The sequence below is a fragment of the Festucalex cinctus genome, chromosome 9, assembly GCF_051991245.1.
Source record: "Festucalex cinctus isolate MCC-2025b chromosome 9, RoL_Fcin_1.0, whole genome shotgun sequence".
Taxonomy (NCBI): domain Eukaryota; kingdom Metazoa; phylum Chordata; class Actinopteri; order Syngnathiformes; family Syngnathidae; genus Festucalex; species Festucalex cinctus.
Genome location: NC_135419.1, coordinates 23,510,216 through 23,525,630, shown reverse-complemented (window position 1 = coordinate 23,525,630; position 15,415 = coordinate 23,510,216). Strand labels below are relative to the sequence as shown.

The window sequence follows — 15,415 nt, the reverse complement described above, 5'->3', positions numbered from 1 at the left end:
AGCGTAGATACAGTGGTGTGAAACACACTGCCATTGGACCCTAGCGCAGTAGAGACACGTCATCTGGAGTGACATATCTGGGTTTGGCAGTTGCCAAGAGAACGGGTATATCTGACAGCTAGGCGTTAAGTTTGGTGGAGGAGAGATTATGGTGTGGGTTTTCAGGAGTTGGGTTTGCTTCAGCTAGCATACCAAGAGATCTTGGACAATTCCATGCTTTCAACTTTGTGGGAACAGTTTGGAGCTGGTCTCTTTCTCTGCCCAACATGACTGTGCACCATAAAGACGTGTGGCAAGAGTCTGGTGTGAATGGACTTGACCTGCCTTGATGGAACACATTTGGGATAAATTAGAGTAAGAACTGAGAGCCAGACCTTGTCGTCCAACATCAGTGTGTGAACTCACAAACGCACTTCTAGAAGAATGGTCAGAAATTCCCATAAACACAGTCCTAAACCTTGTGGACAGATTTGCCAAAAGAGTTGAAGCTACAGTGTTATAGCTTCAAATGGTAGACGCCGGACATCATATTAATTTTTATATTTTTGTCGAATTTGTGGAATTGGTATCACGTATTTTTGTCATTTACAAAAAAAATAAACCTCATGCAATTCGCTTGCGAACTGAGCAAGTTACGGCATACTGTCAATGTCCATGCATTGCCTTTATTGGAAAGTCGCCCCTGCCAACATGGCCGCCACGTAGGCAATGGCGTTCAGCCGGGCCGCTAGAGTGCGCTGGCTGGTGTTCATACCTGTGCCAAACGCCGCTAAACACCATAGAGGAAGACACATAACAGAAGAAGAAGAAGTAGAACGACCAATAGAAAGTTGACAGGAGACTATTGGTTGCAGTGCAACAGAATGTGTGGAAAACTTTTATTTTCGTTGTTTATCCTTTTCATATTCTACCATGACTCAATTGACGCACAGAAGAAAAAAGAGGTATTCTTGTTTAGTTTTATTAATGCTGAGTGGCTAATGTTCATACAACACATGGGATAGTTTCATGTCATTTCTAACTTCTCTGTCGTTCTTCCTGGTTTTAGCATTTAGGCTAACAGTCATCTGAGAAATGCTAACATGCGGATTATTTATGAAGAGGTTATAATAAAATGCGAGATTTGTATACTGTCCATGCAACGACAGGCGGCATTATAGACGATCTAGTGCCAATGTGCCAAAAAAAGCGACGAAAAGCGAGGAATGCTCAGTTTTGATTGACACTATGAATGCAATATTTTTATTAATGCCGCTTGATAGTGAATTTGTGTTGGATCTCATTAGATTTTACTCGGTGAAATGCTGAGTAAGTGAACAGTCCCACACTACAACTGTAACTTAGCAAAGGATTTTGTCATATGTTTCAAACCTTTTTCTCATATTATTAATATGGTGTCCTCATTTAGTTGAAATTGTACGTGCTATACTGTTTGATCACTTTACAGAACACATAATGTAAAAAATGAACATAAAACAGCCATACCAAACTAACACAATTATTGCTTCTGTCTGTGGAGACTCTCCTTTCTGAGAAAGTGACCCAGATGATGGAGTGGACCTCCAAGCGTTCTGTCATTCGAATGAATGGCGATAAATTTCGACGCTTTGTAAAGGCTCCTCCCAGAAACTACTCAGTTGTCATCATGTTTACAGCATTGCAACCCCAGAGGCAGTGCGGGGTCTGCAGGTATGGAGCAGACAATGTAATGTATATATACTCATTTTTTCAGGCATCTGTCAAGAATACAATTCCATATTAGTCCATGTGAAATTGTGAACAGACCTAAATAAGGAGAGAGAGTGGTATAGAAGATGGATGGAATTCAAATGCATGTTTTTATTACAGACAAGCAGATGAAGAATATCAAGTGCTAGCAAACTCCTGGCGTTATTCCTCTGCCTTCACAAACAAGGTCTTCTTTGCATCTGTTGATTTTGATGAAGGATCGGATGTCTTTCAGATGGTGAGATGAGAGTTTGATAGTTTACCTACTCTGCATATTAGCCTTTACTCATGCCAGCCATAACAGTACTAGAGTGATTCCTTAAACGAAATCAGTCCTGGTATGAATGGTTAAATGAGGTGAAAGTTGAAAAGTCTTGTCTTTAGAAAATACTGATAGGACCTTTTGAAGTGTTGAATATGTAAATTTGCATTTTTGTTGCAGCTTAATATGAACTCTGCGCCAACATTTCTCCATTTCCCTGCCAAAGGGAAGCCTCGTAAGTCTGATAACTACGAACTCCAGGTCAAAGGCTTTGCAGCTGAGCAGCTGGCGAGGTGGGTGGCGGACCGGACTAATGTGCAGGTACGTGTAACACCTAAAAGTTCATACTAATAGGTTTCATTTATTTTATTCATGTTAACGATAAACTTTTTTTCTGGACTCTTTATGCACTTAAAAACAAAAATAAACGGACATTAAACTTGAGATTCTCATTCAGGCAAAATTTAAATCAATGCAAAAGCATTTGCAGCTGTGCCTCACTTAATGAACAGGTGAGGCAATTTCTAATGGGTCATTAAAGGCCCTGTATGCCGGTTTCACTGATGCCGATGTCAGACTACATGAAAACAGCCCGATTTCAGCCCTACCAACGTGTCACGGACAAACGGGGCATGTCGTAAAGGATTTTGGGTTGTCTTGACGTAGCGTCGCCCGTGTAGTGTGACACGTTCAACGACTGGTCGCCGGTTGTCCGGGACGGTTCACGACCATCACGACGAAAGTAGAATTTTTGCCCGTCTTGACGCATAATGTGACATACCTACGACGTCGTCCGTTTGGTTCCACAGCATTGACCAATAGCGAGAGGGAGCGAAACGTCAATCACACACTGAACAGCACTTTATAGCTCTTTTTATTTATGTATACATTTGTTTATTTATTCTTTATGTATTTATTTATTTATCCCCTGGATATTTCATGGGATGGGGCCAGACAGGTGCATCTCGAGGGGAAAAAAAAAAGAAAAGAAAAAAAAAGCGCCCCGCTGCAGTGCTGCGGCTGCATGGAGCGCGCACGCATCTGTGCAACCCGTCAGGTAACGGCGACGTGAAAAGAGGACCAAAATATATTGTGACTGTTGTTCTAATAATTTCAGAGATTTGGGCATATGAGTGGGGATGGGCACATATTTAGTGAGGATCGATCACATTTTTATATTCGCGGGCCAGACCTGGCGGCCTTGTCACCCGCTCTCACTTGAAAGTTTTTTGTTTTTTGTTTTTTGTTTTTTTCCCCTCGGAGTGAGTAGCGTACTATCCAATGCGCCGTTCTAAAACAAGTCAAATATGAATAAATGAAGCAGTAAAAAATACTCAAACAATATAATATTTCAGTGTTTGATAAAATAATAAAACAAGATGTCATCCCGCAAATTAAAGCTACTCTATGTAGGATTTCCCAAAAAAATATCTTAACAATAGCCTTTTTATTTGACCATTTATGACTGAAACATATTCTAATTAGTAGATCAACATCTTAGCTGTTCACAATGGGTACTCCTACAAGCCTCTGGCCAATATTATTAAGGAAGCGTCCGATCCGAATCCTTCGAATTTCCCGCCCTCTGTCTGCGGGATGTGACGTCATTCGCGTCATCGTCAGTTGTTTCCTGTCGCGCGAAGACAGAACTAGTACAGATTTTCGCTGCCCCAGACACCCGCTGTTACTCCGCGGAAGGCTGCTCAAAAAAAAAATGAAAACAATGTCAAGTGCCAAGAAAAAAAAAAAATCTAAACTTGATAGTGACCGACGTCGGGCAAGACCGAGAGTGAACATTGGTTTGACATTTCAGAGGTGGAGAGAGTTGAGATCGGACTTGGATTAGAAAAGTGATTCACAGCTGGCTTTCTTTCTACTCCAAAAGGTAAGAAGCGAGTATCTTGACATTTCGAAGAAAATGTGTTGTTTTCAAATAGCAGTAACCTCAAGCTCGATCACTTCTCGGTCGTAACTATTGGGGTGAAAGTGAGGTGGACGGCAACATTTAGCGTGAAAGGGGCGGCACAGTTGAATGTAATAGAACAGAATGACTTTATGAAGAACAGACGTTCCATTCCGCGGCGTTTCAATCAGGCTAAATGTTGCCTTATTTTCCTCCGTGAAAACAGCCTATTGTAGCTACATTATGCTAACGGAATGTGAACGGTACTACTGAATGGCGATAACATTCACGGCCATATCACACTAAGTAGTGAATGGGTCTATATATCTTTTTCACAATCGTCAATTTCCATAACTGACAGCCCACCTTTCGGCTAATGCACAATGACGCTAGCCTGGGGACGACATACACTAATAATGACTAGAATCAGGTTGACGTCCGTCGAGCGGGGTGACTACAATATGTAACTGCATATTAACATCGGAATGAGGTCCAATTAATTGACGTAATTTGCACATCGTTTTGGAGTACAGCACAGGACTGGACTTCGACCGACTAAAGCAATATGATCTGCACATCCCGTGGACATCAATTGTTTAGTGGGGATTGGGAGTCTCATTCCGTGAAGTGGCCAGCTTTGTATAACATTATAAAATTTCTTACCTCTGAAAACATAGTTTAATTGGATATGAAGAGCCCAGTCTTCAGTATTGAGGTCGTGCACGTACGAGTGCGCGCAGCGTGTACGAGCGTGCAGTTTGTTTTCGGCCGCAGGTGGCAGTAGAGATTTGAAATTTTAAATCTTACATATAGCTGCTTTAATGAACAAAATCGGCTATATTGCCCCGTCGCATATAGGCCTAAATAAATCAAAATACAGTGTTGGCTACTAAATCATATTTTAAACGCTATTGCGGAGCAGGGAGCGCAAGCAATGCGCTCACATCACACTTGTCCTATGCGTGCTCCATTCACGCAAACACTCCGTCTTTTTTTTTATTGTTTTTTTTGTCCCACCTCCCCGACAAACAGTGGCCGACGCGTCTCTCTTGGCAAGACAACACGCGATGATCGGCAGGTGTCTTGTCGCGTTCAGACGTGTAGTGTGACTACACGCCCCGTCCACGACACGGAGCGAATTTGTCGGGTAATGTGACAGCACAACTGCCGTGTAAGACAAAAAAATCGCGTAGTCTGACATTGGCATTAGGAAAATGCACTTTATAAATACAGGATGTACACACTTTAACTTTCTCTCAGTCTACACATCTGGGTTTATGTTAATCTTTGGTGGTGATTTTGTCCTAAACCCCCACCCCCCCCCAGCCTGTATTTTGTCATTTTGTGTTTGTTTTGTAAACAGCTTCTGTTGAAAGACAGCGTTTACTAGGGGTGTGCCAAAAAATCGATTCATAAAAGAATCGAGTTTCTCATTTATTAATCAAATCTATATTAATATCCAAAAATCGATTTTATTTAAATTAGAAATGAAGAAGAAGGGGAAAAAGGCAGTTGTAGTCCACATGCTGTTTTTGTGGAAAAAGGCACTTACAATACAAAATGAATAAATCTTTTTTTTTTTTTTTTTTTTTTTTTTTTTTTAAAAGACACTTTGTCTCTATTTGTCATTTTGTCTTGCAAAGCAGACTGGAGTAGATCAGACAATGTTGTGCATATCTGTAAATTGAAGCAGAAATCATTTGTCAACCAAATAATTTCGAATCGAAAATCGTTTGAATCGAGAATAGAAAATCGATTCTGAATCGAATCGTAGACCCAAAAATCGTAATCGAATTTAATCGTGAGACAGTCAAAGATTCCCAGCCCTAGTGTTTACACCCTTCCAGCCAATCGCAGAGCGGGCTGGGGGGGTGCATGTCGCAAATGGGCGAACGTGTCGGCTGCGTGACGTCACTCCCGCGGCAATTTGAAAGTACGCACGGATTATTATTTTTTTCTCACTCACTCACAGAAGCTTACGTGTGAATGAGTGAGTGAAAAAAAAAATCAGAAAAATAATCATCCGTGCGTACTTTCAAATTGCCGCAGGAGTGACGTCACGCAGCAGACACGTTCGCCGCCCCGTTTGCGACACAACACTCCCCGCTCTGCAATTGGCTGGAGGGGTGTAAACACACAGAAACATCCCGTTGTTTACAAAACAAACACAAAGTGGCAAAATACAGGCTGGGGGTGTGGGGGTTAGGACAAAACCACCCCCATACGTGAAGAAAAGCCCAGATCTGTAAATTGAGAAGTAGTAGTAGTGTAGTGTAGTGTAGTGTCGTAGTTTGTTTAAATCCTGTATTTAAAAAGTGCATTTTACTGAGTGAAACTGGCAGACTGCGCCTTTAAACAAACACCGGGAATTTCTGTCTTGTTAGAACCTCACAATCCAAACCTATGTGAAATACATACAAAATTACATAAGTATGACACGGAGTCCATGTCATTTACACTCACTGCCAAAATAGTCATTTACAACTATTTTTTTTTTTTGTAGGGTGGTAAGCATGCAAACATAAGAAAAAAAATATTTGCTTACTTTTGTTTATTAGGTATAGTAGTCGACATTTTGCTTGTGAACCTTCACTGATGGTGTACTGGCGGGAAACTGAAATGTACACCTTAAAGCGATGGTGTCAAACATACGGCCCGCGGGCCGGATCAGGCCCGCAAATGGGTTTAATCCAGCCTGCGAGATTATTTTGTAAAGTAAAAAAAATTAATTATAATGTCGGACTAATTAATCAGCCGGCCACAATCAAAACATATAGATTTGTAATTTCACAAGTAGTCCTCAGATGAGCAATGCAACTTGTATGGGGAATCATCGTCCTGGATGTCATTATTTTACACGCAACTTAAACTATGGTTTGTTTAATTTTTATTATTTTTTTTGTCATCATACACCGACATGAACGTGTTAAATATGACACAAATTCAATTACTGGTAACACAAATGGATATGACAAGGATTAACGTCCTTATAACATCATTAACTGCGCCATGCAATGCATTCTGGGAACAATATAGATACAAAACAGGTCGATTTAACACATCCGGAACGTATACCGGCAATGTTGCTGTGTTCCATTTGCATTCGAGTTATTTTTCGGAACAATATTATTACAGTTGAGCTCCGTAATTTAGGGCTGGTGCACGAAAATCTGCGTATAAATGACGGCAATTGTTTTTAAGTTATATACCTTTATTTTGCCGATGCGGCCCACTTGATAATATATTTTCCTCCATGCGGCCCCTGAGCTAACATGAGTGACACCACTGCCTTAAAGGGCCGCAACAATTTTTTATTTTTTTTTAATGAGTCAAAGGTCCATTTATTGATGCATTATTTATGCGATAACACAGCAGTATTCAAAACAGCATGTCTTTCATTCAAAACAACAAAACACAAACAAAAAAAATAAACAACTAAACGTCAGCCATTTGATATGACAAATTAATTCCCTTTTTGAATATCATAATGCATCACAAACTCTTTAGGATGTCTCATTAAATCAGAAATTCCATCAGATGTGCATCATTGGTCACACGAGCAAATATTGGCACATTGTGGGTTGTCGGGCGATTCTTCTTACAATTGCTGACGTTCACAATTCTTTCAGCACTGAACATGGAAAAACACCCTTTTCACTTAAAACACACGTGTGCAAAATTCTTCAAACCTCTGTATTAATGGAAAATAATAATAATCTATGCATATCGCTATCCATTTTGGTGCCCTATAAATGTTTTGTGGTGCCCCCCACACCCCATCACCCTCCCCTGGTAGAAATGAACAATATGAGTATTTGTCAGTTTTGCTTTATTAAACAAAATAACTTGTAAGAAGGGCTGGGTTTAAAATATCGATATATCGCTATTAGGGGTGTTAAAAAAAATCGATTCGGCGATATATCGCGATACTACATCGCGCGCTTCTCGAATCGATTCAATAAAAGAAAAAATCGATTTATTTATTTACTTATTTATTAATTTTTTTAAAGAGCTCAGAATTGTTCATTCGGTAGTCTTACCGATTCAACGTCTTATCATCATTGCCTTTTTTTTTTTTTTTTTTTTTTTTTTTTTTTTTTTTGTGTGTGTGTGTGTGTGAATCGATTTTTAAACTTCCATTTTTAATGGAAAAATATTCAACAAAACGTCTGACTTCGGGTTAGGATTCACACCTTGAGCATGGAAGAATGTTATATGAACGGAACATTAAGCCTTAATATTTTATTTTAATGCTGTTCAAACATGAAACAGATTACAACCTCTATAAGACTGAAATTTCAGATAAATAAATAATACATTTTCATATAAATCTTACACTCTACAAGCTTACTGATTAGTATTTTCTAAATTTGAATGGAAAAAAATCGCAACCATCGACTTATAAATTCGTATCGGGATTAATCGGTATCGAATCGAATCGTGATACGAATCGAATCGTCAGGTACTAGGCAATTCACACCCCTAATCGCTATCATATCGATACACCTTTCCATATCCCAATATCGATACATAAAACCATGTATCAATATATCGACCCCCCACCACCTTTTTGTCAATTTATTTACACAGCCTGTGCTGTGGTTGTAATTTAGTTAAATTATTATTTATTGTTTTTATAAGGCCATGTTAGATAAAACAGATGAATGTAACTGCAATGGATTCAATTCCTAATGTAAATATTCATATTCTTACTAATGCATTAAATTAGAGCAAGAAGTTTCTACTCTTTGCAGCATTGGTACTTTTGACTGTCTAAAATATGTGCTGCATGAATTCCTCAACTAAATCGAAAATCGTTGTGAATCATGAATTGAATCGGGCCCTTGTGAATCGAATTAAATCGATTCTGGAAATCTGAATTGATATCCAGCCCTACTTGTGTCAATATTGAAATTTTAAAAATGTTCACAAAAATAAGTGATGATAAATAATAAGTCTTTATAAAACACCAACAATGGCACCAAATACTCAAATAAATAAAGCTAAATAAATGAAAATAAAAAATAAAGCTAAATGCCACTACTATCAACAAATAAACAAATGGAAATAAACATAAAGTGCAAGCAAGTTAGTAGAGGCCCTACAGAGGCACATGTCTACATTTCTGGGCTGCAAAATCGGCTATCAGGTCATCATATGACAGCTTTTGTGCAATTTCTGCATTTGTTAGGGTATGAAATGCTCCTTGAACATATTGAAGCATTGATCCTGTATTCAGAAATACAAGATAATATTCAGGGATTCTACAATGAAATATGGTTTTGAACCATGGTACAAACATTTTCTAAATTGATTATGGTATTGTGCAGGCCTATATTTAAAACACAGGTGCATGAAAATTTTAATAATCTACCTTTTTAGAGGAGGACTGATAGGGCACCTATGTAAAAAAATTCTGGACATAATGTTAAAACTATGAATATGAAATGAGGAAATCTACTTAGCCTAAAGATGATGATGATGATGATGATTATTATTATTATTAGAACTATTATTATTTTCAAATTACACTTTCACCAGTACATGCCGCTCTTGGCCTAGGAACCTCTTGAAAATGTCGGCATACTCGTTGGCGTTCCATATGAAACAATATTGTCTCGTCACATTCCATTTAACATACAGTATAATGAACGTGCTGGTCACAACCATTCCACTGCGGCGGTTTGGAGTGTTTTTGTTTTTGTTTTTTGTTTCTTTTTTTGTTTTTTTGCTAACTGTGGTCGTGTAAACGTAGCTGTTACAAAATAAACAAACAAATTGTCATTGTCATACCTGCAATGACGCGCGAGCATCATCTCGTTTTTTCTTTTCCTCTTTTCCGCCCCCAATTCTTGATGCCTTTTCGATGACATGTCCAGATATCCAAGAAGAAACTTCTGCCAAATTTGCGATTGAAGCATAAAGTAAAATCGCGATATATGCCGCCATAAACGTTAAATGACGTCAACTACATTTTTTCTTCTTCTTCTTTTTTTTTTTTCCTCAATGGGCTTGCAATGTCCAAGTGCACCGCTGCCTGGTCAATGGATTATGGAATCAAAAACACTCACTATGGCCAGCAGATGGCAGCATTGGACCTCTTTTCAATGGCCTGCCAGTGTATGAAATTACAATAAAACATGACGAAATCTGATGAAATAGAACGTTTACAAGGATGACGTAAATGATCAAAGCCTTTGCCATATTAAACTTTTTTTTTTGATAACGTGTGGCAGTAAAAGAGTTAATACAAATGGTGACAAAAGAGCCCAGAACAGCCTCCAAAGAAATTCAAGGTGAACGCCAAGGTCAAGCTACATTTGTGTCAGATCACACTATCCGTCATCATTTGAGCCAAAGTTGACATTCATGGGCCATGACTACTGTTGAAAATAAATCATTTTCAAAAAGATTGCCAAACTGCATGTTGCCAACCCTCAACGCTTCTAGGAGAATGTCTTATGGACAGATGAGACAAAACTTTAACTATGTTCTATGTTCACAACAAAAAAATAAGAATCCTAATAAAGGAACGCTGTCCATACATGGAGAAGGTCTATTGGGAGAGTATCTAATCTGATATTGGGTTCAGTCCCCGGCCGGGTCATACCAAAACGCAGAAAGAGGGTTATCATTTTTGTCCAGGCCTGTTTCATGAGTTCTGTATATCATTTTCACATTTGTCTGCCTTTTTACATTCTGGATGTATTTCAGTGTTGAATGCTTGCTTTTAGATACGGGTTATTCGTCCTCCAAACTATGCTGGGCCGCTCCTCCTTGGTTTTCTCCTGGCACTTATTGGTGGACTGGCATATCTACGGAGGAACAATTTGGAGTTTCTCTTTAACAACAATGTTTGGGCCTTCTCTGCACTGGTAACTATGAATGAATGGAACTCACTAGAGCTCAGACCTCTGCCAACGTAAACTTTGACACCATCATACATGTGTTAGAAATTTGGGGGAAATTGTAGAAGATTGTTGTTAACACTCACAAATCATATTTCAGTGCTTTGTCCTGATCATGACCTCTGGCCAGATGTGGAACCACATCAGAGGACCCCCATACGCTCACAAGAACCCCAACACTGGCCAGATCGTAAGATAGGAGTAATAATCATATGTACCGTAAGCTTAACCAATTCACTAACAAACAATTTTTTCAATAATTATGTGAGCAGAGTTACATCCATGGCAGCAGTCAGGCCCAGTTTGTGGCTGAGACTCATATTGTCCTCCTCTTCAGTATCCTTTACCTGTGTGCAGTCACAATAGACCATTTTAAAGCATTAAATAAATACATTGTTAATATGCGAGACACAATTGAAGCGTTGCCCTCGACAACCATTCCAGTTTCTCACATGGCCACTTGGGAAGTTAATTTGTGGATGAAAGTGATTAAACCTTAACCTCGATCCTCTATCAGATGCTGCGGTTACCATGGGAATAGTGCTGCTGTGCGAGGCCGCTACCTCTGATGTGGACATTGGAAAAAGGAAGAGTATGCACATATGCTTCTTTTTGTTGACTGCAGCTGTTTAAGTCTTTTCAGATCAGTTTTGCTTTGATTGCATAAAAAAGCACACACAAAAAGGAGGAAAAAAAGTGGGCTCCTAATCAGGATCTGCAAAGAATACTAACACTAGGGATGTAACAATAAGCAAGATATCGTGATATTAAAACTACCATAATATCGTCATCGTCATGTTCACGATATTTAATTAAATGCAACAGATCTGTTAAAAAAGTCAGGTTGATTTCCTTTTGTGCAGTTCTAGCACCCTCTGGTGGCTAGGTTTTTAGTAGGGGTGGGACAAAAAAACGATTCGACCGAACCATCGGTCGTCAAGGGGAGCTAAACGACCGTATCGGTAGCAGACTTGTCAACCGATACAAAATCCGCCGGGAATCCTTAGATACATTGCTTGTAAAGCTGTGGACCGGATATCGCGTGGCTGTGAATCGGTTGCGAGTGAGGCTTTATGGTTTTCATAACAATAGCAAGAGTTCTGCGCCGTGCTCTACTTGTTTTGTTTACATTTCAGTAGCATCACTATTCAAGCTACTTCCCTGTTTACAGAGAGCTAGCAAAGTAGCGCTCAGAGACGCTTCATTCCCCGGATGTTGTAAACATAATGCAAAGACGTTGCGCACCTTTTTTGGGGGGAGGGGAGCCACCTACCGTCAACGCCGTGCTCGCGACACGGCAAGCGCGCTCGCGCGCAGTCGCGCACAACGAGTGACAACATACAAATGGAGACAGTTAGCAGAAGCCGGTGCCGTACATCTCGGTATTTCCCATTGCTATCGAGCCTCTCGGTGCACTTGTATGTCCCGGGCCGGCGTTGGTACTGCGCGCGAGCCAAAAAGAATAACTCCCGTGACGATCCAATGCATGGATTCAAACGACACAGGTATGTCCCACAGCCAACACACCAGCTATGCTAAAAGCACACTGCAAGTATCTCATTTCTCAGTTTGTGGCTCCCTGTCAATGTATACAACTAGCATGAGCAATAGATAGGAGAACTGAGACGTGCCCGTGATTACGTCATCAAACGCAAAATGAACGACAGCCCAAAAAAACAAAACATAAACAGTAGTGATTCCGTGGTCATCATCTTGTCTCAGATTCAAAAAAACAAAAAGATGTCATACATTAACCAAAAATGAATATGATGGCAAAAGAAAAACAAATATTGTTAAAAACAAAAATTGTTAATAAAAAGGTTAGGACACTTTTGGAAATATTTTTGGATATATTAAGTGGTTAAAATGTGTTTGATAGATTTATTGTTCCATAAGGTGGCTTCATATTTCTTTTGGCTGGACGGTAGGTTTATTTCATGTTTCTGAAATACTTCACAATGTGCACATATTCTGTTTAATTGTGTTGGTGTCTTTTTAAAGGTTAAATATTTATATTTCAAATTGAATTATCAGCCTTTTTTTCCTGATCCTTATTTTGAATAAAAAAAAATGAAAAAAATAAAAAACAATTATAACTCTCAATAACGACTAATAAATATTTAACCTGATACATTTTTCAGTCATATCGCCCAGCCCTTTGTTGCGGTCCATTTAAATAATTGATTCAATATATAAAAATATAGAAGACATTTTTGTTGTTGTTTTTTTTAAAACACATTTGTAGATACTGTAAAAATTTGTGGTGTTTTAAGATTAATGTTTACAAGCAACAAATGTCACTATAAGTTTTGAATATTGAAATGAATCGTATCGAATCGAAAATCGTATCGTTCCCAAACTTAATTGAACCGCATCTAACCGTTCTGTTCTGAAAGATAATCGTTTTTCAATCGAATCGCAACCTGTGTATCGAGATACATATCGAATCGGCCTCATGTCAGAGATTCCCACCCCTAGTTTTTAGTGCGATTTAATTTTCACAATGCATGTTTTGGCCCTTATATGTTTAAAATCTCCACTAATTGTCAGATGAAGGGGAACATAATATGCCTGTGAAGCAAGTTAATTTGTGGAGGAACTCAATGTGTGCATGCATTAACAACAAAACATAATAATAATAATATAACGTAACATTTACACAAAAGCACAATATTGTGCTTTTTTGTAGTATGAGCACTTTTTTTTTTTTTACAATATTGTGACCTTTTTTAAATATTGTGAACCTCCCCACAATATCATGATTATTATCGTATCGTGAGCTTCATATCGTGATAATACCGTATCGTGACGTTTGGATATCATTACATCCCTAACACACCAAATATAATTTTCACTGTAGTGTGTTGTGTAAATTCAATTTGTGTTTGTGTGTCAGTTATGTGTGTTACAGGTATTGCTCTGGTGGTGCTGTTCTTCAGCTGGCTCCTGTCTATTTTCAGAGCAAAGTATCATGGCTATCCATATAGGTAAGCATTTGTATTTATTTTACCTTCTATTAGTGACTTAGAGAGACAATGTGTAGAAATGTTTGCCATCTAGTTGTAAATGAATAGAATACAAGGACCTAAATTTGAATAGAGTGCATTTTGAAGCACGTGCACAGACGGTGAAATGAATCGTGATTTTAAAAAAAATGAATAAATGAATGAACATTGAAAAAACATTTCTTACACACTGTTCCTTTTAAGGAAATATCCGCTGTGCGATATACTAAAAATCTCTTTGCTTCCATTCCAGCTTCCTGATGAGTTAGGACTGAACTGAACGGCACCCTCTTCCTTCCCTTAAGTAGCCAAAGTGCCTCCATTATACATTTTATTTTCCATGGGAGCAATGTCACAGTGTTGTTACTGTAAGACCGTGTTCCTCCTCTATTCTGAACTGTCGAGCCAAAGATGTTTGTGTGTACTGTTCACTGTTAATGCACACATTCTCACACAGTGCTTTACAAAGACTTGTTTGAATTAACAGATGATGATGTCATACAAGTGAGGACGGAGCAGTCATCACGGCCAATAAATTTTGATGCCTCATTTTCCAGCTTCTGTCAAATGTTTTCCTAATTAGGATCATTTGATTTGAAAATTGAGTTCTTGGAGAATGTTCTTCACTTGAGTGGATGTTGTGAAGGGGTTTTTCCTCACCATGGCAGGATTCTGTGAACATCCACCACTGTTGTCTTCTATGGATATCCAAGCCTTTTTTAGTTCACAAGCTCACCAGTGCATTTTGTTTTTCTCACAATGTACCAAACTTGATTTGGCAACGCTTAACATTTCTGCTCTCTCTTTGATGGGTTTGTTTCTTTTTTTTGTCAGCCTCAGGATGGGCAGTTTCACCGCTATTGAGAGCTAGTGATGGGATTTTCGGCTCTTTTCGGTGATCCGGTTCATTTGGATCGGCTCAGTGAAAAGAGACGTCTCTTTTTGGCTCTCAAACGGCTCTTTTGCCTTTAGCTTTTCACTCGAGGGAGCAACATAGGTAGAGAGCGAGGGAAAATGACGGAGCCGGCTCTCAAGGGAGCGTGCCGGCTCTCATCGTTCACTTCAAAGAGCCAGCTCTTTGTACCGGCTCATTCGTGACCGACACATAACTATTGAGAGTTTTGTGTTCACAGCAACAGCTTCCAAATGCAAACGCCACACCTAGAATCAACTCCAGACCTTTTAACTGCGTATTTGATGACAGGTTAATGAGGGAAGGGCCCATGTTTTACGTTTTATTTTTTGCAGCCTTCTGAGTCAATTGTCCAGTTACTTTTGGTCCCCTGAAAAAGAGAGAGCTACATTTTAAAGAGCTGTAATTCCTAAACCCCTGCTCCAATTTGGATGTCAATACTTTCATATTAAAGAGAGTCTGCACTTTAATTCTATATTGATTATATGATTGTATCTTGAATATGTTTTTGTCAACAGCTAAAATAACGAAACTTGTGTCACTTTCCAAATATATTTGGACCTAACTGTATATATGTACATGCACTTAGTTGTGACACAATGTGTACAGTTACTACACATGCTTGTTGAGGACCATTGTTCGTTCTGAAATACAATTATGTCAATTCCAAAATGTAATAATCAGAGCCACATTAGT

General features: G+C 38.9%; 1 protein-coding gene across 1 annotated transcript; it reads left to right on the top strand.

The window, feature by feature from the left end:
- The first annotated feature begins 779 nt into the window (after positions 1–779).
- magt1 (magnesium transporter 1) lies at positions 780–14,355 on the top strand. Its single transcript, XM_077532686.1, has 10 exons — positions 780–944; positions 1,520–1,689; positions 1,849–1,966; positions 2,171–2,311; positions 10,628–10,768; positions 10,902–10,991; positions 11,074–11,137; positions 11,319–11,393; positions 13,698–13,788; positions 14,060–14,355. Exons 1-10 carry the CDS (start codon positions 864–866, stop codon positions 14,073–14,075), a joined length of 987 nt encoding a protein of 328 aa, XP_077388812.1. The 5' UTR covers positions 780–863; the 3' UTR covers positions 14,076–14,355.
- The last annotated feature ends 1,060 nt before the right edge of the window (positions 14,356–15,415 follow it).